The following is a 27974-nucleotide window of genomic DNA, read 5'->3' as shown; positions in this document are numbered from 1 at the left end:
CATTTTATCACGAATATTGTACTAGTACACCTGAAAGTTGGATCCCGATGTACAAACAAAACTAACATTAGATTTTAAATGCACTGGAACGTCTCTATTTATCTATTTAAATATCTGATCTTAAGAATCGATTATTAAAGACAACGATATTAATTTTTTTTATCGAAATCTATACCTTATAAGGAAAAAACAAAGTCAATGTATAGATATAGAAACGACCATACTACAAATAAGGGCCACATCACCGAATAAAAAAAAACTGCGGTTTTTGTTACAAACAAAACATGGACTATCTCTTCACAGTTATTTATTTTTCGAATGATCTTTAGTCACGGGGCAACAATAATAAACAACTCCGCAGGAACAGTTAACTGTTCGGCAGAGGAATTGTACAAATCAAACCCCCACTTCAAGCAAATAGGTAAATAAAAACGGTAGTCAGCAGATGGCAGTGTTGTAAGAAAGGGGGAATGGTATTTCAGGAAGGGACGCATTTACAAAGCAAATGTAAATAAAAATCGAACCGAGTACCAACTAGAAGAACTTTGTTTCGAATACTTTATTCTTGTATGCGTCAGCAAGTTTCTCGATTTAGTAAGCAGTAGATCTTTCATCTTTAAAGTTGCATTCATTCGACGCCAATTATTAAGAGCAATAGTCGTCTTTCTACTGTTATTCAAGTATTGTCCTAATAATATGAACAGCTGAAGCAACGTTATCAGGATAGCGGCAAATGGTTGTATCGACTGGACAACTATTTACCACTGTCCTTTCAGGGTAGCATGATCTTTCTAGGGTAGGTGTGACATTCTATTATGTTGTATGTTGCAATAGTTGGCATAGTGCGAACGCTGCTTAAAAAATTGAATTACCCATCGAGGACATTTTTTTCTCGAGGACATTACTCACACTGATATATTTATATAATGTGGCGCATTTTATAGTTACAGTATTATGATGAAAATAGAGTATGAATGTATTCTTTTCGACCATTTGGTTCGATATCTGCCTGTTAATCAAGATACCCACCTATAATTTTATATTCAAAAGGCAAATTGTTACAAAGGCTGGTGCCTTACATGACTTTTTTCATTTTCTAATTAGACAGAATTTCTACTTTGAAAATGGACTGCCATATGCGTTCAATTAAGAGTTTAACATATTTTAATTAAGAATTACTATGTTCTTGGAATATAGATAGTAATTTCATTGATTTATAGTACTGTGAATCACTATTGTAGATTATAAATTTCAAAATACAACAGTTTGACGTATGCTCTACAATCGGACACTACCTGTTAAGGATTTCACATTAAATATTTTACTTATACAGGAATGATGCTGAAATAAATGCCGATTTGTTTGTATTAAAGCGTTTCTTAAAATTTCAAAGCTATTATTTTTTATACTATCTTATTTTTATTTTTTTATTAAAAAAATAAAATAAAATTTTAATTACAAAATTAAAATTTTATTCATTTAATTTTTTAAAATAATTTTATTTATTTTGTATTTTATTGGCTGTTTTACTTACTAAAACCATTAATTTTATTTACTTTTTAAAGTATTTTCATTCTTAATTACTTCCTTTTTTAAATATTTATGTAATTTTCAATTACTTTCTTTTTTAAATTTTAATTTTTAAGTACTCATTTTATTTTAATTTTTAAGTACTCATTTTATTTTAATTTTTAAGTACTCATTTTATTTTAATTTTTAAGTACTCATTTAATTTTAATTTTTAAGTACTCATTTTATTTCAATTTTTAAGTACTCATTTAATTTTAATTTTTAAGTACTCATTTTATTTCAATTTTTAAGTACTCATTTTATTTTAATTTTTAAGTACTCATTTTATTTTAATTTTTAAGTACTCATTTTATTTTAATTTTTAAGTACTCATTTTATTTTAATTTTTAAGTACTCATTTTATTTTAATTTTTAAGTACTCATTTTATTTTAATTTTTAATTACTTCCTTTTTTAAGTACTCATTTTATTTTAATTTTTAATTATTTCCTTTTATTTAAATATTAAGTTTATTTACATTACCTTTCTTTCTTTCAAACTGTGCCTCATTTTTTATATTACATCTGTCTTCATTTTTATCACCTTTCCTTAGAAATCTCTCTATTGAAAAATCACTTGTCTGCTGTCTGATAACTGAATTTTGCTTTTCATTCGAATCACAATTCTGAACTTCTTGAAAATCTGAAATAACAATTGCAACATTTGAATTTCTGGACTTCCATATAATGTCTCAGGTTTCATACTTGCATGAAAATCTTTTTTAAATGTTGCTAAAAAAGCTTTTAAATGTCGTCTGTTAAGTAAAAAACAAACTTAATACCTAACAGATTTATTCGTTCTCCAAGGAATTCACTAGGATACAAGAAAAAGAAATTATAAAAACTTTTGAAAAAAAAATTCTTGACTTTTATGGGCAATCTTAGGTTAAAAATTAAATGTTGTACTTAAATCAAATCTAAACATTTATAAAATCTAATTTTGGTTAATAAAAAATTTTTATTTAAAAAAAATTGAATCACTCTTAATTACAGAAAAATTCAAACAAGCATAAAATAAGGTAATAGTTTTCTCATTAGATAATTTTAAGAAGCAATTCTAATAGTTCTGCATTTTAAAGAGCAAAGCGCCTATTAAGCAGAATCGTTAAAAGTTACAAACATCATTATGAAAGCAATATAAACTAAGGCTTAATTTTCAAACTTGCTACTAATGTTTTTTAGTTTGCTTTTACTTTCTTGCATACGTAGTATAAATAAAGTATAATAATTGTCAAAAAATTCGAACTCGTGGTTTCCACGCACCTCCACGTTTTAGAACTCTTTCAGTTCGAAAAATACATTTTTGGAATATGTCCGTCCGTCTGTCTGTGACAAAGAATTCAAAACCGCTTTGATCCAGACGGAGGAAATTTGGCATACAGTCTTTATACCTAAATTGTAGATTTTTTAAAAATCTAATTTTGAGCAAAATCTGTCAGAAGAAGTATGCCCATTCGTCTGTTTGCATATAATTTAGCACCATAACTAGAAAATGAAAAGAGCTAGATAGATGAAATTCGACACACAGAATTAACATCTATAGTCTAGACACCTACCAGATCTTGAGCCAAATCCAATGAGGGGCTAACACTCTGTCGGTCTGTACTTTCAGAAACATGTATGCACGATAACTTAAAAGCGTGAAATTTGGTATGGGGTTTTGTGACTCCAAGTGTAGTTTTGTGTCAAATTTCAGTTTCAGTCGGTTGGGAAAAACTCGTCTAAAACACAAATTCGATTTTCAGATACTATTCGCCGCATGCCAGAGATTAATCGCCAAATAACTCGCCAAGGATGACACGATAGATTTAGTAAACATGCTGAATTCATGCCAAAAGTTAATGTTTTTTAACTATTGTACATCAATGCCACACAAAGCGTTCTTAGTGATTGTACCTTCATTAGAAAGTATGCTAGAAAGTTTTCAGGAAACTAATTCAAGGAAGTTATAAAGATTTTATGAATTAAGGTACTAATTGAAGAATCTTTTAGTATTAATAGAAGATATATTTTATCAAATACTTTGAACAGAAAATTTTACTTTAATTTTTTATATCATAGCGAATATAAAATTAGCATATTACTGAAAATTATATCCGCTATTGCATGAATTTGTATCAAAAATAGACTGGTTTATACTGGACAAAAAAAAAAAAAAAAAAAAAAAAAAAAAGAATCTTAACCGATTTCATAACAGATGATTATCGATTTGACTTGGGTAGGTTCTAAGTCCCCCTAATACTCTTCTAGGCTTCGTGTGGGATTATGACCCACTCTGCTAGAGACCCTTCTCTATTTGATATAGAGATCCCTTCAATACGGCCTACAACTGACCTTGGGTTCTTTATTTTCTCATGACGTAAAACAGATGATAAAAAAAAAAGAGAAGAAACAACTAAATGAGACGCACCCGACGTGTGGCTAATCGTTTGGGAAGGTATCACGCGATTCAGTAGCTTCTCGTGCCATTTCCTGCCCCCCGGGAGAGGGGAAAGTGACGTCAGAAGGGAGCATCTGCTACTGCACGCTCCGTTTGCGACGCATCCACTCATCAGGTGGGTGTGGGTGCCGTGATTTATCCAGCATCAAAACAATACACGGACGTGATTTGGTTCTCGGGGCATTAAATGTAACGGACGGAAGCAATTATTGATGACGTTGTCAGGAAATCGAAAACGGCTTTCGGTTTTAATAACGGATCATCTTTAGTTCAGTGTTTCATTAGGTGATTAACTTGTTTGGAAGGAAAAGTATGGTTATTTTAGAAATGCGATTAAGTTTGGATATCGTTTTCATGGTTATTATAAAATGGTTCTTGAACAGCGGGGTTGTGTAGATGAAATGTAGAGGATGTTGAAATGAGATATTCTTGTATCTGATTTTTCAGAGCTTTTAAACTAATAGGAGAAGGTTACCGAAATCAGGCAATCCGGGCATTCTTTTTTTAAATGTACATAGAGAAGTAGTTTTAAAAACAAAACTATTAACTTTCTTGAAATGCACTTTGCAATAATCGAAGAAATGTTTCATTGCCTTAATTAAGGAATTGATACCAATATTCGCCCAAGATTTTGCTTAAGCTGGGCAAAAGCAAAGATGTTTTTTGACTCTCAAATTCAGGCCAGCTCACAGTGTGTGAACCCAAGTATAAGCATTGTATAAGTCAAGTTAAGCATTGTATCACTTTTTCTTCCATTGTTTCCGCTCATAAAACTATATAAGTATGGGTTTTGCTATATTTGAACTAACTAATTGACGCCTCTAATCTTTTTTATAGTTCTGGCTTATGAAAACTGATAGTGATTTTATATACTTTTTGGGTTATTCATCAAGATTATAGTTCGAATACTTTAAAGCAACACAATTTTGTTGTTGCAACAGCAACAAACAATTTGTTGTCCAATAAGTAATTTTTTGGAGATGAAAAAAAATTAATAAAATTGTGTGCTTAAATATATATTTTATAAAATTATTGCAATGAATTAGCAAAACAAATGTCCTATTCGAGAATATAATTACCTATTTTTCTACTTATTTGCAAAAGACATAAAATCTATTAATTTTTTTGTTAGAATGTTTACTTGATAATATCCAAAATAATGATAAATCTAAACATCTATGATAATAATCATGCAATTTTCCCCCTCTATAAATTATTTCACATACTACATTAGCAGTATTTTAGGATAATTTATATGTTTATTGGTCCAAATATTTAATTGATTGGAATTTACAATATTGCTCCGAATCGGTAACGTTTCAGAATCGTCACCCCCTTCCCTATTCTTCACACTGTATGTTTGTCTCCTTAGGGAGATCATAACGAAGAAGGATATGAAGACGAAAATAAGAGTAAATGATTTGACCCAGTAAATGACTTAAACCAAAGGAAGTCAGGAAAAAAAAATGTATATTAAAATCAAATAGCCTTAAGAAGTTTGTTCATGTTTGTAATAAGCCGATTTCAATCCCTTGATTATTTCACCTAATTTTATTAGGGACATTTATTTTCATAGCCTATATAAGAAATTAAAAAGTACTTCAGAATACCCAAAGGATTTTCTTCCGTTTTAAACTAATTACCAGTTGGCCATTGATTTTTAATTTTATGTCATTTGTCATTTCAATGCCTGGAATTTTGGAATATTATCAAAATTATGTATGGGCAATTCTAAAATTCAACCAATAATTTATTCAGTACTTCCAATTTGATTGTCAGGCTCTCTTTTCCTCTGATATCAATAATGTTTTATAAATTAATTTTTAATTACGTTCAAATTAAATCAAATAAATAAGTGTATTTCATTCAATTGAATAACAAAGGCCAATTAATGTAATAACTAAAATTATATGCGATGCTCTTTTTTAAAATTTAGTGACAGCATAGGCATGTTTAAAAAGCCTTATTGATGCGAGTTTTTGAGCAGTTTCAATGCGCATGGAAGAAAACTGAATGTGTGTTTAAGAAAAAGCCTCACTTCAAAGCAAGAAAAATCTCCAAAATGCATCATAGATTCATAAATTACGCGAAATGACAAAATGCAAAATTTCACCTTAACTAACTCATTGCTTTTAATTGAGCTCGAACACTTGCAAACGTCATTTCAGAAATGTTTTTTGTATTCAATAAGGTTTAATTAGTCAAAATCACCATTTTAAAAATTGGAGGTAACAAACGTTTCAAATAAATTAAAAAATTTCAAACAGTCTTTTTTTAATTTGATTAAGATAATAAGACAGTCGATAAATACATGCAGACTGTTATATTTATTGATCAAGTATTGTTATAAATCGCTAAATCAACTGACATTTTTTTTTTCTTTTATTTCTGTCCAATTCAAAAGGTACTGCGATTACAATAATATATTCAGATATGGTAGATTAGAAAAATTCTATGACTATTCTCTGAGTTTGTGCATGCTTTATAACTTATTTCTTATATTAAATTATTAAGTATTTCATAAATAACTTTTCGATTAGAAATAAAACTAAGAATTAATGTTTTAAAAATATTTTTTATATTGAGGCTGATTAGATATGAATTTTAATATGAATTTTTAATAATATGAATTGAATAATTTTAATAAGTTAAATTTTAATAAGAAATATGAATTTTTGCTTTAAAAATTTGCAATTCGAGTCAATACCTTAATTCTATATTTTTTTAAAAATCGGTGCATGAAATTTGATTAATCATTAGAAATATCATACTTTTAGAATTAAAAGGCATGCTTTAAATATTGTTAAGAATTGAAATTAATGAAAATAATTTAAATATACAAATTCCGGAGTGTTGAAATAAGTGAAATAGATAAAATGAAATAAAAAAATAAAATTAGGAGTCATGAAAAATGAACACTGTAGATAATAAACCCAAAGGAAGTACAGAAATATAATTCTAGCAATGGACCATCTTTAAATCTCACTCTTTAAAATTAATATCTGTAAATTAAATAATGAATTATAATACCAGTTAGGGTATCCATAAATTAATGGAATAGAAAAATCTATAAATAGCTTCAAATAGAATTGGAAAAGAAAGACGAATGTATATTTCGAGTACAAGAGTTATCTTATATAACGAAGCGAAACCTTTCCCCCCCATTTTGAATTAAACACTCGATATTACCTCGAGCTTGATATATCCGAGTATTCTAATGCTATTTATGGGTATCTAATGCTCAAGATAAAAAAAATTTTTAAGAGAATGAGAGAAAGAGAGAAACATTAATGAATAAAACATTAAAAATTTCAATTTATCGCTTGATTTTTATTTTTAGCAATGCATTATCTAGAAGTTAATTTACACATTAAGAATAAAATGTAATGATTTGAGGATTATTGTTTTTAAAAAATGCTTGATTCATCTTTTGACGGAATTCCTTCCCTTCCCCCTTTAAAGAAAATGTTATTGGTTAAAAATAATAGCATATTATGCAAAATTGCTTTCATTTATAATATATATAATTTGAAAAATCATTTATATATTTTTTATAACTAATAAATGTTTAGCATACAATTTTAAATTACAGTACAAATAAGAGCATGGAAATTAATTACATAATAAAATGAAAATTCTTCATCTTTTCTGAGCAATAATTATCTAAAACATTTTAAAAATACAAATAAGGAAGCAGATTTTTATGGCATCATTATTTTAATTAAAGAAACGATGTAAAAAATAAATTCTATAGAGAGAAGCATAAAAGATAGAAAGCATGCTAAATGTCTGTTGCATTCAATAACAATCAAACTGGTATAATTGTAAAATTTTCAATCTATGATTCCGAAAAATAAGTAATCCAATAATTCAAATTTAAGTATTTATCGTTATTCCAGTTCCAGGAAATATATACATATTAATCATAAATATTTCAATTGATGATTCTAAAATATAATGACAGTTTTTTCTGTGTATTTTGCAGATGCAAAATAATTGACAAAGCTATACGATCGCAAAATGTCAACAAAACACAAAGTTTGAAAATTCATTAAAACAGCATTTTTTTGCTATTGATATACTTTTCGAAATCATTAATTCACTATTACCGATTCTTTCATCAGATTATTTTCCACCTGCACGCTGATTCTTTCAATTTTTCCCAGCTAATTTCGAATGCGCTAACTATTTCAGCGAGTTAAAAGAAGGAATAAATAAATAAATTGATATGTTGAATGTTATTTATATATCTTTAGCTGAATATTTTTTTCTAATCAACGCCACATATATTCGTGCATCACATCTTGCCCACGAAAGAAAAAAGTTTTAATTTTAAGATTTAATTGAATGGTTACTTCTAGATTCTGAAATCTTAAGACCAATAAGCTATTTCTAGATAAAATGAAAATTTTTATCTTTGATTTCTTTGTAAGAATAACTTATAAGAAATAAAATTTCATTTTTTAAATATCACAATTGTATAACAGGCAATTAGATAATTTATATATCATAATTAAATAATTTATATAATTCCATATAAGATTTTAAAAACATTTTAGATGCATATACCTCCATCCAGGGATTTTTAATCTCTTGAATTTAAAATTAATGACAACTTATCTATAATTTTCATTATCAAAAATGTTCGTTTGCTACATATATTAGACTTACTGTTACAAAGGGATTAATTTAATTCTTGATGCTGATTAATGTATTAAGCACAAAAACACCATTTCTTAATTCCGAGAATAATTATGAAATTAATTAATAATTACTGCTTTTGATTCATAGACAAAAGATCTGGAAAAATAATGTATAAAAGAAAAATCATCAACTTACTTGAGGAAGATTTTTTGGTGCCGGCACTCATAGCATCAGATGTTTCGCCAAATCTTAAAGAGGCAGCAAGTTCATGAGACAAATTGTGGACGTCTCTGTTTTCTAACAAATGCACCATTGAGATATTTCAGTTAAGATTATTAACAAGTGATTTTTCAAGTCAGTCACTTTGATCACTAGATGTATCTTACAAAGACAGCTAGTACTTCAATCCAAGAGATTCTTATAATCTGTTCAAGTTCCAATAATAAAAAGAATCTTATTTCCAAACAATAAATACCGTAGTCAATGAAATCTCCAATTATTTTCTAAGTAAAGTTTTATCAACAGCCAATCAATGACTTTGAAAGAAGCACAGTTTATGAGGCAATATCAACAGCTGAAACCTTCACTACACTGAAGTAGTACACAACCCATAACCTCGCGACCACACAGCGCTAACATGAAACGTGTTCTGAGATCAACTACCGAAAGTGAACGAGTTTTGTTACAAGTGCTTTGGCTCCAGTCAAGCGAACGACACGACTTCTACGGATGCGTCATCAGTCAAGTTTGAGGCGTTTCTCTACAAAAGTGGGAGGTTGCTTCTGCATCCATAAAGTCGATACGTCAATGGACTTGGGTAGGCGTTAACGACTGCTTCTGATTGGTCAACGACTGACAGGAGGGGAAAGGAAAAGTGTGTATTCTGATCTTTGACGGGGAATGATGATGTTTTGTTTTGCTCGTCTCACTAAACGAGTGACTGTTTGTATAGGATGAATGGTTCAGGGATTGCGATTACATATTTCCAGGCGTTGGATTACTAAGGATGTCACAGATTCATTATCTAGTTGTGATGAGATTTGTTAGGTTTTTTGTAACGCGTGTTAAATTTTACATTCTCTTTCAAGTTTTCAACGCCAGATACAGCTTTGAAAAGTCAACAATCACGTGGGGTTATTTTGACCTCATACATATGCTAATGTTCCTGATGAATTGATTTTTAGTTTGTAGTTACATTGAAAAAATAGTTTTATTTTATCGGATTTTCTAACGGGCAGAAGCTGACTTTAATTTATGAATAAGTTTTCGGGTAAAGAAACTGCATGTCGGATTCAGGTTCCGTTTTCAACAAAAAATGAATTTTTTTTTATTTCCATTTTTTATAAGTTTTTTCCTTTATTTTTTAACCTTTCATACCCCCACCTCATCAATAAGATTTTTTTTTTTTTTAATATTAAATGACAGTAGTTACTTCTACTGCTTTATACATCTTTTGTGCGTAAAAATATTTATGTTATTAAAAAAAAAATCAATATCTTGAATATAATATTTTGTACCTTTGTTATATGAACAATCTTAATATTAGTACGCGTAAGGAAATAATTTAATTCCTTATTTCAGTTTTAAAAAAATTAAATCTATCGCAAATTTCAAGTTATTATGTGAGAACATTATTATTTTTTATTATTTGTCTTAATTAATTTAAGTCATTAACCAGTTTAAACCGGCTTCAAACAATCACGAAACTTTTCTATCGATCTATCCCCCCCCCCCTCCCCTCTCTCTATAATGATAATTTTTAAAAACTTTCATTTTCAATTTTTCTACCTGGCAAATAAAATTTTGGAGTTAGATCGATTTTGGGATGAAAAAAAACCCATCGTTTTTCTAAATATCGATGCATGCATAATCTGATAGTCTCGTGATTGTTCCAAACTGGTTTAAACTGATTAATGACTTAAATTAATTAAGACAAATAGTAAGAATTCATAGAATGTATAATTTGGAAATCAAGTTGTAACTTCAGTTGGCGATAAATCGCCAAATGTTACTACCTTCTACATTATTTTCTAATAACCTAATTTTAATTAATTGAAATTATCCCTGAACCAACAATCTTTATCGATTAAACAAACAATATTTTAACTTTTTTGGTTTATTTTTAAAAAAACGTTGCGCGAGTTAAGCAATAACATTGTGATTTCCAACGGAAATACTACAACAGTAGACGATAGATAATTCAAAAGCTATACAGTGAAAGCCGACTCCAAAAATAAAACTACATTAACAGACGATAGATATTTCAATAGTTATACTGTGAAAGCCGACTCCAAAGTAAAACTACATTAACAGACGATAGATATTTCAAAAGCTATACTGTAAAAGCCGACTCTAAAATAAAAGGGATAAATCGCCAATTTGTTGCCTACGCATTTTGAGGCTTCCACAATTTGTTGCCTTTAAATCGCTTCAAAAACCTCAAGCCAAAACAGCATCATGTTTCTCACATGATAAAAAACTGACCCGTTTTCCCATATCTTCTGCTCTAATTCCCTCTTTTTTAAAAAGCTACAAAGGTTCAAAAATTAACGTCAAATTTTGAGAAATTACAAGGATTTTTTTTTAAATCAAAAAAATTCTTGATTTTCTTGGGGGAAGGGATCTTTGTTTTAACCCTCGTTTCGAACTAGAAATATGTTCGACTGATTCTGATCAAATTCAATAACATAGTTAATACTTGGAATATATTATTAGGAATAGAATATCGATAAATATTTGAAGACTTCTGGAGAAGATATGATTTTATATATATTGATATATATGTAATGATATTTTAAAATCTAATTTAAATCCTAATTGATTTCATAATTTTTATCTTAATTTAGCCCATATTAACTTCATTCTAATATGCTCTCTTATTTCCTGGTCCAATTTCACCTTTTTTATTTAATTTTACACTTATTCCATGAAACTGCCAACTTCAATATTTTCTCACAACACTTCGAGTGAAGGAATAAAAATCCTTAATGTTTACCATATTCTTTTAAAGATACCTACATTTCCCTATCCTATGTCTATACTTGTCAAAGAAATCCCTAAAGGAATCTTAATATAAAATTAACGAGAGAAAAATTTCGGCCTCTTTTGTTCTTTTTTACTCCTGAGTTGCGATGAAAACGGACACGTCTTTTGACCATCGTTTCTGCCTTGTATATAATATGTCTCCCGAGATTCAATATATCGAAGTTAAAAATTCAAAAGTGTGTTCTCTTCGGCCACGCATCTGCTAAAAATATGTTTACATATTATATAATATTAGGCTCAATGCAATTGGACGGTTACAGTAAATTAAACCAACTTTGCCAGTTTTTGAAAAAGTGTGCAAGAAAAAGAAAGCAAGTGACATTTTGTTCACCACTAAGTTCCATAACCAAGCAATAAAGGTGGCAATAATTTCAAAGCATGGAAAAGACATTTGGCGATGAGCTGTTTACACAGTTTTGCCCGTATAAATTGTTTACAAGTTTCAGTCGACGCTTTTGTTTTAACCTTATTGAGCAAATGTTTTTTTGGAAGTAAAATTATGTTCAAACAGCCCATTCTTTCAACTGCAAATGAAAATTACTTCTTTTGCTTAAATAAACGTATAATTCCATTCCAGAATTACTTTTTTTTTAAATCTAAATTTTATACCACATTTAGGCTTAATAATATAGCAATGGTATAACAGATAGCTTAGTAAAAATGGAGCCACTTTGTCAATTTAGAATTTTGACTTTTTCTCAAATTCTTGTAAACTTTTTTTCAGATCTTGTGTTTTTTCGCGATTGTTTTAACCCTTTCAGGGGCCGTGAGAAGTATGCTTCCCATGAAATGTTTCAATTTTTGTATGAAATTATGTAGACTGGCTCAAGTTCTGATAAATTTTGCAATTAGACAAAAATTTAGATGTTTAATTTCCTTCTCATAATGATGTATCTTTATTTGTTAATCAATAATTAGTCATTATTTAATTAATCAAGTTAAATTTATTTAATAAACTAAATGAATAAATTTACTTAAGCCAATCTTAATCTTAAAACTATTTTAACATACCATGACTAGAAAAAAAAATGGCCTTTTAAAGGGTTAGAAATAATTACGATAACAAAATGTAGTAGAACTAAGTTGAGTATCCCCAGATTATCATGATATTTGCTGTTTCTATTATGATTCATAAGGAAATAACAAAGGGAAAAGCATTTGAAAGTTATAATGTTTCTCAAAGAATTTTTGTGAGTTACAGAAGAAACAAAGACGCCAGGCTTAACTGAACTGAACAGTGATGAGGAAGATTAGAACATCGAACAAGTCCTTGCAATGTAAACTAGGAAATACTTCTTGGTGCTCTTGATTCACTGTTCCATGCTGAACCACGGATGAAGAGCACAAATAGGTATTTTCCAGTTTGCTCAAATAAGATCTTGTTCGATGCTCTAATCTTCCACATGATTGTTCAATTATTTCTAAAATGTCTTGGGGAAGGAAGATTCTACAATTTTACAGTAGTTCGGAAAAGATCAGTTACTTCCAAGCATTTCAATAGCAAATCGAATTAAGGTATTGGGGGGGGGGGCTGATAAAAGGAAGAACAATAAGAAGAATGGCCGAAATGATTGTGCTTGGTTGCACATTTTCTTTACATGACATATCTGATGAACATAATGAAATATTGATGGTCAACGTGATTCAGGGGATGAATGGTAAGTTTCTTCAGAATTAAAGGTTGAAATGTATGTTGTGATAAAGTTCTTTAGAAGAAAAGAATGTTAAGCATTTTGTTGATAAATTCGCTCACTTGTATGGAAGTGGAGTATTTCAAATATCATATCTTCGTATAAATGATAAAAAGGAAAAACCTTCTCCATCCCAAACTTGTATGATGAAACACATCTAATGCATAAAATGTCGTTTACGTATTTCATTCTCCTTACAATGAAGACCATGGGGATTTTTTTTTTTTTTGACAAAATAGCAATTATTTTATACCTAAATATTTGTGAATTTAAGCACTCTAATTTGTATGTTTTAAATATTTTTACATATCTTTCTTTACAATAAAGAATTAGTACTAATGTGTAAAATGTTTTCTGTGTTCAAAAGCTTTTTTTTCATGCGTTTTTGGAGGACTTCTATAGGCTTTACATAACTTCGCAGTCTGTTTTTGCAGAAAAACATTGCACTGAATGTTGTTTTTTTAAATTTTTTTCAACATATAAACATTTGTTTTAAAAGTCATGTTTTTATAATATGTAAAATTAACTATCGAAACTAATAATTTATGAGGGATTTGATATAATTTTATACATTTCTTTCAATTACTTTATAAGTTAACAAAGAAAAATGTGGCAAAGTTATTCCAGTTGTCGATATTATTAATAGTACCCACAGTTAGTATCATTAATAACCAAATAATTTACGTTCTAAAAATAATTTCTTAATCACTCGAATTTCAGTTTCATTTAAAATTGTACTAGCTATATTTTTCCCACATTGCGTTGGTAATTACTTCTTTGAAATGATTTTTTTCTCTGCTTTTTACCTTTCTAATTGGTTCTTTGTACTGCGTATCCTGGTTTTAACAAAGAATTTTCATAAAATATAAAAATTGGACAGTTTTCTTAAAATTTTCGAAAAATAAAAAATCAGTAAAGAGCTCTAAGCCAGTTTCTGCCAAGAAGTTTTTATATAACATTTATTGAAGGAACAGTCATGGGAGTTCTTTCAGAATTTTTATTTTTCCTTATTTAACAAAACAGTTCAGTTTTTATCTAAGAAAATATTTTGTGTTTATATAGTTTTTGAAAGAAATTTGTCGGCACAGCATTTAGTTTGTTGGAAAAAATATAACCTGCTCAACTCAGAAGTTACAGTTAAGTCGAAGTTTGAATGATTCGGAAATTATTTTTTAGAATACTTTTCTTAGCTTAGTTAAAAATTATTAATCTTATATGAATACCGCTTTTTAGGAAAGAACTTTGATGAAGTTTTTTGATTGGCAGCTTTATTTTCCTTTATGAAGATGAAGCAAAAGCTTCGATTTTTAAATGCATTTAAAGGCTCTTTGTCAAATATATAACCAGTATGATATTAATGCACGAAGGAGAATGATAATTATGAAGAAAAATACGGAAATGCATTGAGAACTTATATAACTTTAAATGGTGATTATCCGAATTTAGCTGAAGAAGCATTTTAGTTAGGCTCTTGGTTTTTACTTAGGATCTAGGAACACGTAAAAATTGAATTCTTAAAGTTGTGGGGAAGCGAAAATTGGCTCAATTCTAAAATTAAAATGAATTTTGAATTTACATGTTTAAAAAATATTTAGAATGAGGACAATTTGAATTTATTAAATAAATTCAACTATCCAGATTGTTAAAATAATTTCATAATCACTTGAATTAAGACGGGAACAAAAGAGACGAAATCTCGAAAAAAACCAAAATTACCAAGACAAAAAACAGCCGATATTTAATTTTTAAGGAGTTACTAAATATAAAAAGTAATAATAAATAGAATGGAACTTAAAGGAATTATTCAATTTCGTAGTAAAATTTTAGAATATTATTACACTTATTCCCTTTCCAAATTCAAATAATTGTTATAAAATATACATATATTGATATAAAATATAAGTATTTATAAAAAAAAATAAGCATTAATCTTTTTTTAATTGAAAATTCGGAATGCTATTTCAAGTTTAAAAAAATAATGCTCAATAGTCATTACCTGCTTAACAAGTTAAAAATTCCATTGTATTTAATGACAATTTACTTTGACTGAATCTTTGAAAAATTTGTATTTGATAAATGTAATAAGGCTGTTGAAATTTGCATTCTATTTCACACACAGCAAGTGCTTTCTGCTTGTATCTAAGGAACATTTCTTTTGATGCTCGATATAACAATTTTTTGCTTTTATTTTTTTAACATAAAGATTGGAATTTATTATGAACTTAATTATTGTATTATAAATTCATCATCTTCCTCTAATTTATTTAATGTTTTTCTCTGTTAACAGTAGAATCTATAATGTTTGTTATTCTTCGAGAAAATCTAATTTCATTGATGTGTGTTTTTTTTTAAATTTATAATTCCAGAAAAGCATCGCTAGTTCATTTTTCTTTTATGAAATAATTTAAAAGTCCCGCTTTAGAAATTATATTTTATTTATAAGACACAAAACTTCTATCGTGCGACGTTTTCTCTCTTAAACTGTGCAAATTAGTTTCCTGCCACAGTCATTATTATTTCATTTCTATAAAGGTGGAAAAAGTATCAAATGGAGTGGTAATCAAGGTCAAAGAATTCAGAAAAGAATTCCTCATCCTTACACGTCTCATCACTTAGCGAGGTAGAATCTTCTAAATGAATGATATTCCCTAGAGCAGAAAAATATTAAGCCTTTACGCTCACGAAACTGCCATCACGATTCAGGGAAAATAGCCTAATAATATATTTTCCCCATTAGAATCCTACATAGACAGTTTAGAAAGAGGGTTCCAAGGAAGAAAAATTAAATTTAACGTTGAGAAAATGGAAGCAATTCTCTTCTGCAAGCAAAACAACTACAAGCCTAAAGTAAGAATGCATAATACTGACATAGACTGGAAAAACGAAGTTAAATACCTAGGAGTGAGGCTGAATAAACATCATAACTTCAAAGGCAACACCTGTATATCACAGATAAAAATACAACTAGGCTTTAAGGAAACAATATGCTTTCATCTGCAGAAACTCTAATCTCGCTATCACCAATAGGGCACCTGTCTTCCTTAACCTATCTTTGTCCAATACTTACGCCCACACGGTTTGGATTTGTACACCCAAAAGCAATCTCTAGTTTTTGAATCCAGCACTTTTAGAATTATCGCAAATGCCAGATGGTACCAGAGAAATGAAAATATTAATTGCCTTCTGAGAATCCCCCCCCCTCCTTAGTTCAATTTATACAAAGTCTAGATACTACATTCTACAAAGATGTAGATAGGATATCAAAAATCCCTCAATATGACCCCGATTTTGTAATAGCCGATCCCCGTAATTGAAATAAACCCCAAAAGGCGGTTTGTATAGTCTAACTCTCCCCTATTCTTCTCTGTTTGTTTCGGTTTGTTTTGTATTGCTTATTGTCTTATCCTAATTTGGATATTTTGGCAATTCATTCTCTTCCGTAGTAGCTCCTGGCTCTACGTAAGCTCCCATCCAGGACTCATAGTTCCCGTTGCCACTTCTCCTACTGCTTGCCTCCTGTTCTTCGTCTGCATGCCATTGGATCAACTAAAGAGTGAATTCTCACCATGGAAAGTCTGAAATCTGCTAGCTGTACCAGTGGTTAGTCCTGCATCCCTAATAAATGGCACTGTTCATAAAAAAACTGCACTTTTCGGGATACTAAAACAAACAATAATTGATATTCAATTTTTTAAAAAAATTATAATAACTGAAATTTAATCACTGCACGCATTAATGGTAATATAGAGGGTGTTAACAAAATTTTAGATCAATTTCATTTAATTAATATCAAAATCGTAAACTTTTTTTAAAATGTTAAATTTGATGACTTTTTTTGTGGGCTATGAGTTTGCGCTGTGATTTCCATGATCGATGGACTTTTCGTAAAACTTCCAGGGCTTTTATTTCCATTTCTCTTCACCTATTTTCCAGAGTCCATCAACCTTGGTATGTTTGGGCTTAGAAAGAGCTCTTTGAACAGAGCTAAAGCACACAGTTCGAGAGATTTCGCTAGAATACGTTGAAAAGATATAATTGTGTCTATTTCAAGGCAGTGATACTTTTTGAAGCATGACTTGCAACTTTGGCTTGATGTTATTACAATCAAAGCATAATTACTCTTTAAATTTAACCCTTTTATATCTCTTTAAAAATACTAAAATAAGTTTTTCATTGATACCAATTTTTTCCTATAAATTTTTAATTTTAATAAATTTTTCAAAATATTTTTAACTATATGTGAGAATACTGCTTTTCATTCTGATTCTTTTCATCATGTGCATTGTGATTGACTTAACTGTATTTTTTTTTCGTGGTCAAATATGTATACATACTAGACAAACGGATGAATTAAGACTAAAACATTATCACGTTACGAGGTTTCAGCCTAGATGTTCGAATCCTTGGTCTTTGATATTTTGTTCCAACGTGCATCGGAATTCTAGAATTAGCTTTTTTTATATAATTAAAGCGCGAAGGTAAATCGCAGGGAAGAAAAAATATATCGCGTTTGACGAAATGTATATAGAACAGTAAGAATTATTTTTGATAGTGATATCCAAACAGTTTTCTTTCATCGGCGACAAATCGCCGGGATCGTTCATTTTTTGAAGGTTAGAAATGCTTCATTAGCCTTCTGAGGGAGGGGGGAGGCGGAGAAATAAATTGGAAAGATATTTTTCCTTCACTTTTAATTTAAAGAACGAAACTGGAAAATTCTCTTTAAGTACCGAAAAAATACCTTTTGTATTTCATCACTGAACGACTGTGAAGGTCGTTGCTAAGGTCGTCTTTTTATCCTGCCGCCATGTGATGTTTGACTTTATTACCTGAGTCTTCAGGTGAGCCAGAATTTTTATCTATTATTTGGTGAAGTAGATCGTTAGGTCCAGTGAAAATGGTTTGGTTTGGTTTTTTGGCGCAAGAGCCATAGATTTGGCCATCAGTGAAAATGGTAGCTGCAATTAGCACTTAGATGTATAAAGCGAATTCAAGACCAACGACAAAATGTAGGAAAAGCAGTTTACTTAAAGTACATTGATAGTATTTGGGCATTTTCAAAAGTGGGGGTGGAACTTATAATCGATGGAGAAAGCTGTGCAAAATATCTATTTTCAATTAAATAGTTCTGAGTAAGACTATAATGTATTTAAAATTAATTGCCATATTTAAATGGAATATAACTTTAAACATCAATAATCGATCGGTTTAATAAAATTTAAATAATAACACTTGTTTAATATCATGAATTTTTTTTTCTATAGTTCTAAAGCGCTATAGAAAAAATAGACACGTTATATCAGCTGATAATAGTTAGGCTGGAGTAGCTTATTATGTTTTTATTTTATTTATCCTTAACTGTAGTTCGTTTTTCTAATTGCAACTTTTTTTTAAAATTGAAATAAATCAAATTTAACAAAGCAATTTTATCAATAGTTTAAACATTTTAAAAATTGAAAAGGAAATTCCTTCTTGTTGATTTGGGAAAAATTATTTAGATTTCTAATAATCTAAAAAAACCAACGAGAGAAAAATTCGATATTTTTTAACAGAGGAAAAAATATTAATAGGTAAATAGCATAAAATGAAAAATATCTATTTTTGGTCAATAAGTTGTGTTGCCAGTTTAATATTCTTTTTGTATCTGCTTAGCAAACGTTTCTACAAACGTTTAAATTCTTTATTGTTATAGAACACCGTCTCATAGTCCCCATGCCTGTAATTTTTTGGCTATGAATGGTAATGAAAATGGATCTTATTAAAGATTATACATTCTAAAAAATAACAATGATTTCGTTACTACACTCGCTCGTTTCGTTACTACTTTAGGAAATACAGAAAAAATATTTAAATGATGAGAAAGTAAAATGAAACAAATGTCAAAATTATGAAATTATAAAATGAGAAAAAATAAACACTAACAGCATAGAAAAACAGGTTCTATATAGCTTTTGCTATGAAAATTAAATACCAGTGAAAGGTTTTGCCGGCGTCCTGGCATAGGGGTAGCGCGTATTCCCCGTGATCTGAGCGTCCCGAGTTTGAATTCCGGTTCGGGCATGGATATTCTTCACCTGTGAGGTGTGTGAATGTGCACCCCTGTAAAAAGGGGTTGTGCAAGCGAATGTGAGAGTTTCATCTTCATATGAGATTGAAGTCAGACTTCTGCCCTCTGGTGCTCAGGGGTCTTTACCCTCAGAAGCTACTGCACCCCCTTTCCGTGGTAACGCAGACGCGACATCATCATCATCAAGGGTAAAAAAGATACTATTACTTTAAAAGCTGAAATCAGAAAAAATATCAAAAGTAAAAAAGAATCTTAAAATTATCGTCTAAATTAATTATATACATTTATTTAAAAAAAAAAAGAAAAAAGAAATATTTAGATCAAGAAAAAATATTATTCATAAATATATAAACAATCACAAAAAATGTGGTCAGCTACATTTTAATCCGTTATTTATAAAGGAATTTTGTTACGGAATTTGCATTTCAAATTATTTCATTTTAATTCCATAACAGCGTAGGTACTCTTGTGTCATTCGTGCATTGACTAATCCTATTTTTTTAACTAAAAAAAGCAAACTGAAATTAAATTATTTGTAAACATTACAATTCTATATATAAAATATGCGATAACGAAAACACATCGTCAAGTAAGATTCCAAGAAACTAAATTTGTAACTATTTTTTTCTTTCCTTTAAGCTAATTTTTATTAATTTAAGTCCTTCTCTCTACCGTATAGGGTGAAAATTACTTTTCTAATGAGATTTTAATGGATAAAAGATAAAACCTGAATGGGTAGTGAGCAAAAGCGGCAATTCCTTTTGAAGATAAATTTCATGGCACCTGAGAAGGGCCATAAATGGGGTTTTTTTTCGTATGAATACTATCTTTTCCTAAAAAGACTTAAACCCATTAAGATTTGCGGTTTTTTATTACTGTATTCACATAGGTATGCAAATATAGAAGAAGGCTAAATTGACTTGCATACAGCTGGTCTGTAACCTTCTTGAAGGTCATGGACGGATGGTTTCTTGATGGATGTTGCCGGAACTGTAGGGCTGCTTTTCTTTCCTTAAGGCAATATATTTTCTCATGAAAATCCTCTAAACTAAAAAAAAAAAAATAGCATGCTAAAAGAATAATCATGAAAGATTATCCGGAAAGATTGAAAACAATCATATGGATTCCGAAATTTTACTTAAATTTATTATTTAATTTCCTAAAAGTGATAATTAATTCAGTGAAGTTTATAGATTACTATTTCATTCTCTGACCATCTCAAGTATCACTATATTCAGAAGAATTTAAACAAAATCTTAAAAATAGTATATGACTATTAAATATAAAAAGGGAAAAAAAAATCAAAATTTGAGACAATAACTCGGAAATTTAACTTCTTTTATTTCAACATTTCATGCATATCAAAAGTATGATGATTAAATTATGTCTTGTGTGTCGTGACTTATGCACTTTACAAAACCGCTGACAGATATCTGTCAGCGATTTAAGCCGAATGAGAGTCTTGTTTTTTCAGTAGCGCCAACTAGGGCCAAGAGTACGACTTAGCTACTCACGCGTTTTAACCCTTTTTACGGGGTTGACTTCATTCATGCATTTCATGCACTCATCCACAGATCGTAATTTAGACCTGAATCAGAGAACGATCATCACTGAACCTGTACCCCCAGTGGTATTATTCTCGACATGAAGGACTTTATGACCACAACAGATTTATACGTGCGCCAGCCACCACACACACAAAAAGTCTTCTGTCGGCGGGGTTCGAACTCGCAACCCAAGGAATGTGAATCCAACGCCCTACCAACCAGGCTATCCTGGACCTTATAATTAAATTAGAAACCGAAATGAGAAATATATTAAAATAATGAATTGTATATTAAAATTAAACACAATTTTAAAAAAGAATAAAGTATATACATAAATGATAAAGAATTTATTTTTAATTTTAATATCCAACATTATTTAAAAGAGAATTAAACTAAAAATGATATGGGAATTTGCTGGATGCTCAAATCTAAAAGATTAAGCATTTTTGGAAAAAATTTTTTTGGAGAATTTTACTAAGTTTATTAACTGGGCGGATTTTATATAGATTCTAATAGTTCTCAAATTTTATTTTTTCGAAATAAACTATATTTTCGGTACATCTGTTTTTCTCTTCCGATACGATGAATTAATAATATAATAATATTGAAATGGATGCACAATCAAATCTATGTACTAAATTTGAAAATTTTTCGAAAAAAAATCAAATTATAAAAATTTTAACGTACAAATATATATATTGCGAATTCTTTATTATTTTCGTAAAATAATTTACATAGCTTAACTGTCCTAATAAGAATTAAACTATCAAAGTAATTTATTAAAAAACTGTTGGGAATATTCTCCCCCAAATTTTTTCGCATATTCCCAATAATGATCCTTTTTCTCTTCCTCGCACAAAATTGTGGACCTTAGGTAAATCTGCGAGTAACTTGCATTGCATTGGTGAAAAATAGGCATGAAATACAGAGCTTTGGCGTGAATCTAGCATTTTGGCTGAATGTATCACGATAATATGTATTCTGGATATCTTTTTGGCGGCCGATTGGCATCAAAATGCGACACGAAACTACAGGTGCATACTTAGCATGGCATTGCTGAACATTAGTTACGAAATATAAATTTTTGACGTGAATCGTAACGTTTTTACTGAATCTATTGCTCGAATATGCATTTTTGAAGCTTTATTTTCTGACCGATTTTAATCAAAATTTGACAGATGCATACTTGGCATGGCATTGCTGAACAGTAGTTACGAAATATAAATTTTTGACGTGAATCGAAACGTTTTTACTGAATCTATTGCTGGAATATGCATTTTTGAAGCTTTATTTTCTGACCGATTTTAATCAAAATTTGACAGATGCATACTTGGCATGGCATTGCTGAACATTAGTTACGAAATATAAATTTTTGACGTGAATCGTAACGTTTTTACTGAATCTATTGCTCGAATATGCATTTCTGAAGATTTATTTTCGGGCCGATTTTAACCAAAATTTGACAGGATCTACAGTTGCAGTCACAAGATCATATATCATTCATTTAAGTTATTGTATTTACTCGAATGCCAAAGTACAAGCCGAAAGACAACCCTTTGACATATTAAGTTCAAATTTTAATAAGAATCGATATTTTAGATACCAAACTTTTTCACGAAATTTTACTCATCAAGCTGTTTAAGCATTGTAGTTATGGCAATCATTTTTATTCCGATAACCTGGCAGATAGATTTTGTCTGTGAATTTCATTTAAAATTTGATAGAGTGGTTGATTAATTAAATGCTTTTAGCTAAACGGATACCAAATTTCATCCGTCTAGCTAAAAGCATTTTTGAGTCATCTTGTTCACGGACAGACATAATTCCAAAAATGTGTTTTTCGAACTTGAGATAGTCTGAAAAGAGGAAATTTGTCAAAATCCAAAGTTTGATTTTTCTTTTTATGATTACAGTTATGATACACGTAAAAGTAAATAGGCCTTCAAATTATACGAGGTGTTTCAATTGTAGTGTTTTATTTATGCTACACTTTACTATATTTTGATATTAGCAAAATTGAGTAGAAATGAATTTTATTCATATTATATTTTGCCCATAAAATACTATGAACAATGCTTCACAAGTGTTAAATACAAGACACTTTGCTTGCAAGAATCGCAGCTATTGAAATTCGTTTGATGACCTCGGCATAAATGAGGAAAAGGTTAACAGGGGTAGGATAAAAGGAAAAAGAAAACCACTAATATGATATTACATTTCCGCCCCCCCCCCATCACATCTGCTGGGTTGTACGGCTAAGTAGTTATTGTTAAACGAGATTATTACAAAGCTCGTAATCATAAAGAATGAAGTAATCTAAACAAAACGGGCAAATATGAAAGCTACATTCTTTAAAAATCAATACATCACTCCAAGTTGACTTACGAGTTTCAGATTACATGTCAGCCTTCGATGGGACAATAGAAAGCTTGACTTATCTTAGAGATGCCTTTGTGTTTGATTGCTGAGTGTTTTACATTCGGTTGAGTTTCTTCTGCGTGCAGTGTCTTTTGTATGAATCTTAACTTATCATTTCAGGCCAGGAAAACTTACTGACTTTTAGCTATTGATAATTCAAGATAGTATTGAAGATATTGAGCTTGATGATTGGTCAGTATTATTTCAATGGCTTCCTCAGCGTTTTCTTTTACAAAAGATTTTTCGAGTACTGTTTGTGCTACACAAATTACGATAACATATTATTAAAATAAAAATGATCTAAAATATGCTTTTTACTTTTTAGAATTATGTTTAAACATGATTTTCATTATTTCCTTATTAATGAAAACGATTTAAACAAAGAAAATTTGGTGAATTAAGTATTAAATAAGAACAATACGCTAAAAATATAATATTTTAGCTAAAAATGTTAATCTTCTCATTTCAATGTCAATATTATAGTAATTTCTAACTTTTAATTGACACAATATTAAAATATGGAATGTGTACATTTTAGATTAATAATACCTGAAGAAACGCTAATAGAATTCTTAGGATTCCTAGCTAAAAAGTGTTGTCCATATTACAACCTTTAATAGACAATATTAAAATGTGAAAAGGTTACTTTTTACATCCATTATATCTGAAGAAAAGCCAATAGAATATTTAAAGTTCCTAACAGAAAATAATTGTCAATACATTTTATTTTCTCCGTTGTCTCACTTTATTCAGAAATAATTTTAGAACATATACGACTTTATTTATTCGAAAAATAATCCGATAATCTATTAAGTTTATTTAACCCTTATCATGGCAAGATTGCTTTTTTGAAGAAAAGCAAAAAAAAAAAAATATATATATAGGTATATATATATATATATATATATAAAAATGTGTAAGAACAAACATTTAGGCATGTGTATTTTATAATAAACATACATATTTAAGTTTATATATATATGTTTAATAAAACTAAGTTAAAAATTATTTTATAGTGGTAGTATATTTTTATAAAGTTGTATGTAAGGTATACTATACAAAATGAACATAAGGGTAAAGAATTTAATAGCATTATAAGAAAATATAAATGTATAAAAATGTAAACATTCAATAAATTTAATGAACAAATAAGGAAAATTTTTCCCCCAAAAAATAATTGAAATCTCCACTCTATTAGGATGCAATGAAGGGTTGAAAAATAAACATTTTATTTGTTTTCATTAACCTTTCAATACGTTAGCCCATTTTTAGAATATTAATGCCCACACAGAATAATTTATACCCCAAATCATTAAAAATAACTATGATTCTATTGAGTAATTAACAGGAAAAGGGAAATTCTTCCAAATGTTTGAATACTTTTGGGGGGCAACAAATTGATTTGAAATACAAATGCAATTTTCATCATGTGTAAATCAATTTATTTCGTGTCGACTTTCTCTTTCTTCTAACTTTCTTAAATCTTTTCTTCTAAACTTTCTTCGACGATAAAAGAAGTAACAGCAACTGCTTTTGAGAAATTTCAAGATTTTCTTTTTTTTTAACAAAAGATAAACTTTACGCGGATGCTTATGTGATAAAAGAACAACTGAAAGGATATAATTACAAAGTGAAATATGATTATCAGCTTTTGTACAACAAAATGTTTATCTAAATATTTTTTTTTAAATTGGAAAAAATCCGATAAGAAGCAGTTAACTTTAAGGGAGGCGGAAATCGTTTTTCTGAAAAAATGCACGAAGTCTATAAATGATAAGTTCCGGATTAACATAATTGGGGACACTTAATTGTAGCAATTTCTAATGGCTCTCTAATAGTATCTTATTAGAGACCTAATAAGGAATTTGAAAAGTCATGACCAATGTTAATTAAAATAAACGAGGAAAAGAATCGCCTGTTCCCTAATTGATACTATATAATTTCAAAAAAATCGGCACTATATCAAAACATGGCTTTGCAAAGTGGCTTTTACCACTTCTTAACTGCAAGCAATGATTAATTCTATCATTTACATTATTAAAAAAGTTAATTTCTTCTATTAATGTTCCCCATATTTATAAAATACAATAATATATTTAGTATTTAATTAATATACTAAAATACATATAAATGCTTTGTATATTTAACATTTTAAAAAGTATCATTTAATTGATGCGAAAACAAGTATGCATTTATAATCTAAGAAAGATCTCATTCAAGTAAATAGAGTTGCTATATTTTGATAATATATATAAGTTAATAAGACAATAATTATATAAACATTTTGCTCTTATTTAATATTTTCAATTATTTATACGATTAACAAAAGTATGAATAGTTTTGGTTTGGTGTAAATATTCTGATTTTGTAACATTCTATGCAAAAAATATTTAAATTATTTCATTATTTGTCTTAATGACGGCGAATTTTTTTGTCACAAAATTAAAATAAAACAATTACAGAAAATTTTTAGATGCCCTTGGATTAATGTCTTCTCCCCCCTTCCCCTGAGCTGCAGCAAATAGCCTACTGGATAAAACGGTCCCGACAGAAGAGAACTCTGTCGAAAAGTAGCATTTTCTGTTTTTCAGTAGACACTTTGAACCAGGGGGAGATGAAGGAGGGCTTAAGCCTGGGAGTAACAGAAATATGGTAAGTGATTAGCTTATCTTTAAAAAATCTCGCATTTCAGTGAATACATGTAATGGAACTCCGCTTCAAGACGCGCGGTCAATGAGGACAAAAGCAAGTGAGTGTACAAGGTAATTTGCCACCCAAGACGTTGGTCACTTAACTGATGCCTTTGTACTTCAGAAACTTGTCCAATGGGCCCAGACTGTCCGTTGGCGTCTTAAAAAAAAAAAAATGTTATTTATGTGATCTTCCCAAAATTTTCCCGCATCTTTATTATGCAGATGTTTTCCCGTCTTCTAGGTATAAAATTGTAGATCATGGGTAAGATCTTTGTATGGCATTGACAAACAATAGTTACGAAATATTGATCTTTGGCTTGAACCTAGCATTTTTATTGAATCTATCGTGCGAATATGTATTTTGGAACGTACTTTTTCTAATCGATTGAAATCAAAATTTGATATGGAACGACACTTGTATAAGATCGCATATCAAATTTTATTTGTTTAATTCGTCGCGTTTATGACCTTATGGTTAATTTACTGTTCACAATCTACATTAATTTCTGCCTTCTTCAAAACTTTTAATATCAGCTTTAATCAAACATTCTTTACAATTAATGAGTTTTCACTTTAAAAGCTACATTTATATGAATATTATGGATATTTTTATGAATTCGAAAGAAGTACAATTTTATCTGACTAAAAATAAAAGCATTGCAAATATTATATATATATATATATATATATATATATATATATATATATATATAACAGACAGAAAAAATCCCTTTATTTGAATCCCTGCCTGAGGGTGACCCTTGAAAAAGTCTTCAGGCCGGATTCTTTTTTAATATTTTTTTAATATTTTTTTTGGTTTAATTTTTATTTGATTTTTGTTTTTCCTATTAACTTGATTCTAATACTTTTGTATATATAATTTGACATTTGATTGTTTCGATGTATTGTAAAGACATTTATAAATCACTTACCTCAGTAAACTTCAATGCAAGTACTCACGAAGAATGGCAAGACGGCAATCCAATTCTCGCCAAGAATTGCCCAACATTTCGGCTGTCGCAACAGAAGCAGCATCTGAGAGCCTAGTTTTGAGTATATCAACATCTTCAACTAGCGTTGCAAATACTCTGTTTTTTATATAACCCGAAAATTAAAAATGAACACTAATAACCAATTTGAATTTATGAAACCAAAAAACGCGTCATTTAAATAACAATGGAATGCGAAACCATTTTCGCATTAATTGCGCTATGTATAGAAACTAAAGAAAAAAATTAAGAACACGATTATTCCATAATAAAGTTTTTACATTATATTCAGTGTTTCCTTTTATAATAATGTTTTATAGAGGGAAAGAATTTGTGACCAACATGATTAATTTTAAAATTTCAATGTATAAATTAATTAAAAATCCAGAATGCGATAAAAAGAGGATGTGGCAAAAAAAGAATATTTTAAATCACATAAAATTTAAACTTAAGAAAGTCTTGGTAGGTTAAAATCTCTCTCGGTACGTATACGTGTCAAGTATCTGCTTTGGTTACAGTTACAGTACAAAATCACACAAATTTCATTTCGGGAATAAAATCAATTACCGCTGGCGTCCTGGCATAGGGGTAGCGCGCCTTCCCCGTGATTTGGCCATTCTGGGTTCGAGTCCCGGTTCGGGCATGGTTGTTCTTCATCTGTTCTATCTGTGAGATGTGTGAATGTGCCCCTCTGTAAAAAAGGGTTGTGCAAGCGAATGTGATGCATGAGTAGCTAACTTCATGAGTAGTCCTACTCTTGGCCCTATTAAAAAACAAGAGACGCTCTCCCACCGGCTTAAATCGCTGTCTTCGTAACAGCGGGCTTGTCCATGAGAAGCGCTATAAGAAACAACAACCCCGATGGCGTAGTGG

General features: G+C 29.5%; 1 protein-coding gene across 3 annotated transcripts in view; it reads right to left on the bottom strand.

Annotated features, from left to right (window-relative positions):
- Positions 1-27507, bottom strand: part of LOC129975667 (nuclear receptor subfamily 2 group E member 1-like) — a 47443-nt gene extending 19936 nt beyond the window's left edge. Inside the window, exons 1-2 of one of the 3 annotated variants that reach the window (XM_056088781.1) lie at positions 27073-27507; positions 2052-2210 (exon numbers count right to left, since the gene is read on the bottom strand). In XM_056088781.1, coding sequence (XP_055944756.1) covers positions 2052-2210; positions 27073-27121 — 208 coding nt within the window. In that variant the 5' untranslated portion in view covers positions 27122-27507. Of the gene's footprint in view, positions 1-2051; positions 2211-8846; positions 9281-27072 lie in introns of those variants that run through there. The other 2 variants (XM_056088780.1, XM_056088782.1) reach the window with 2 other exon arrangements.
- Between the last annotated feature and the right edge of the window lie 467 nt (positions 27508-27974).

This window comes from Argiope bruennichi, chromosome 7 (genome assembly GCF_947563725.1).
Source record: "Argiope bruennichi chromosome 7, qqArgBrue1.1, whole genome shotgun sequence".
In the NCBI taxonomy this organism is placed as follows: domain Eukaryota; kingdom Metazoa; phylum Arthropoda; class Arachnida; order Araneae; family Araneidae; genus Argiope; species Argiope bruennichi.
The sequence above is the reverse complement of the archived record's forward strand: the minus strand, read 5'-3'. Positions and strand labels throughout refer to the sequence as shown.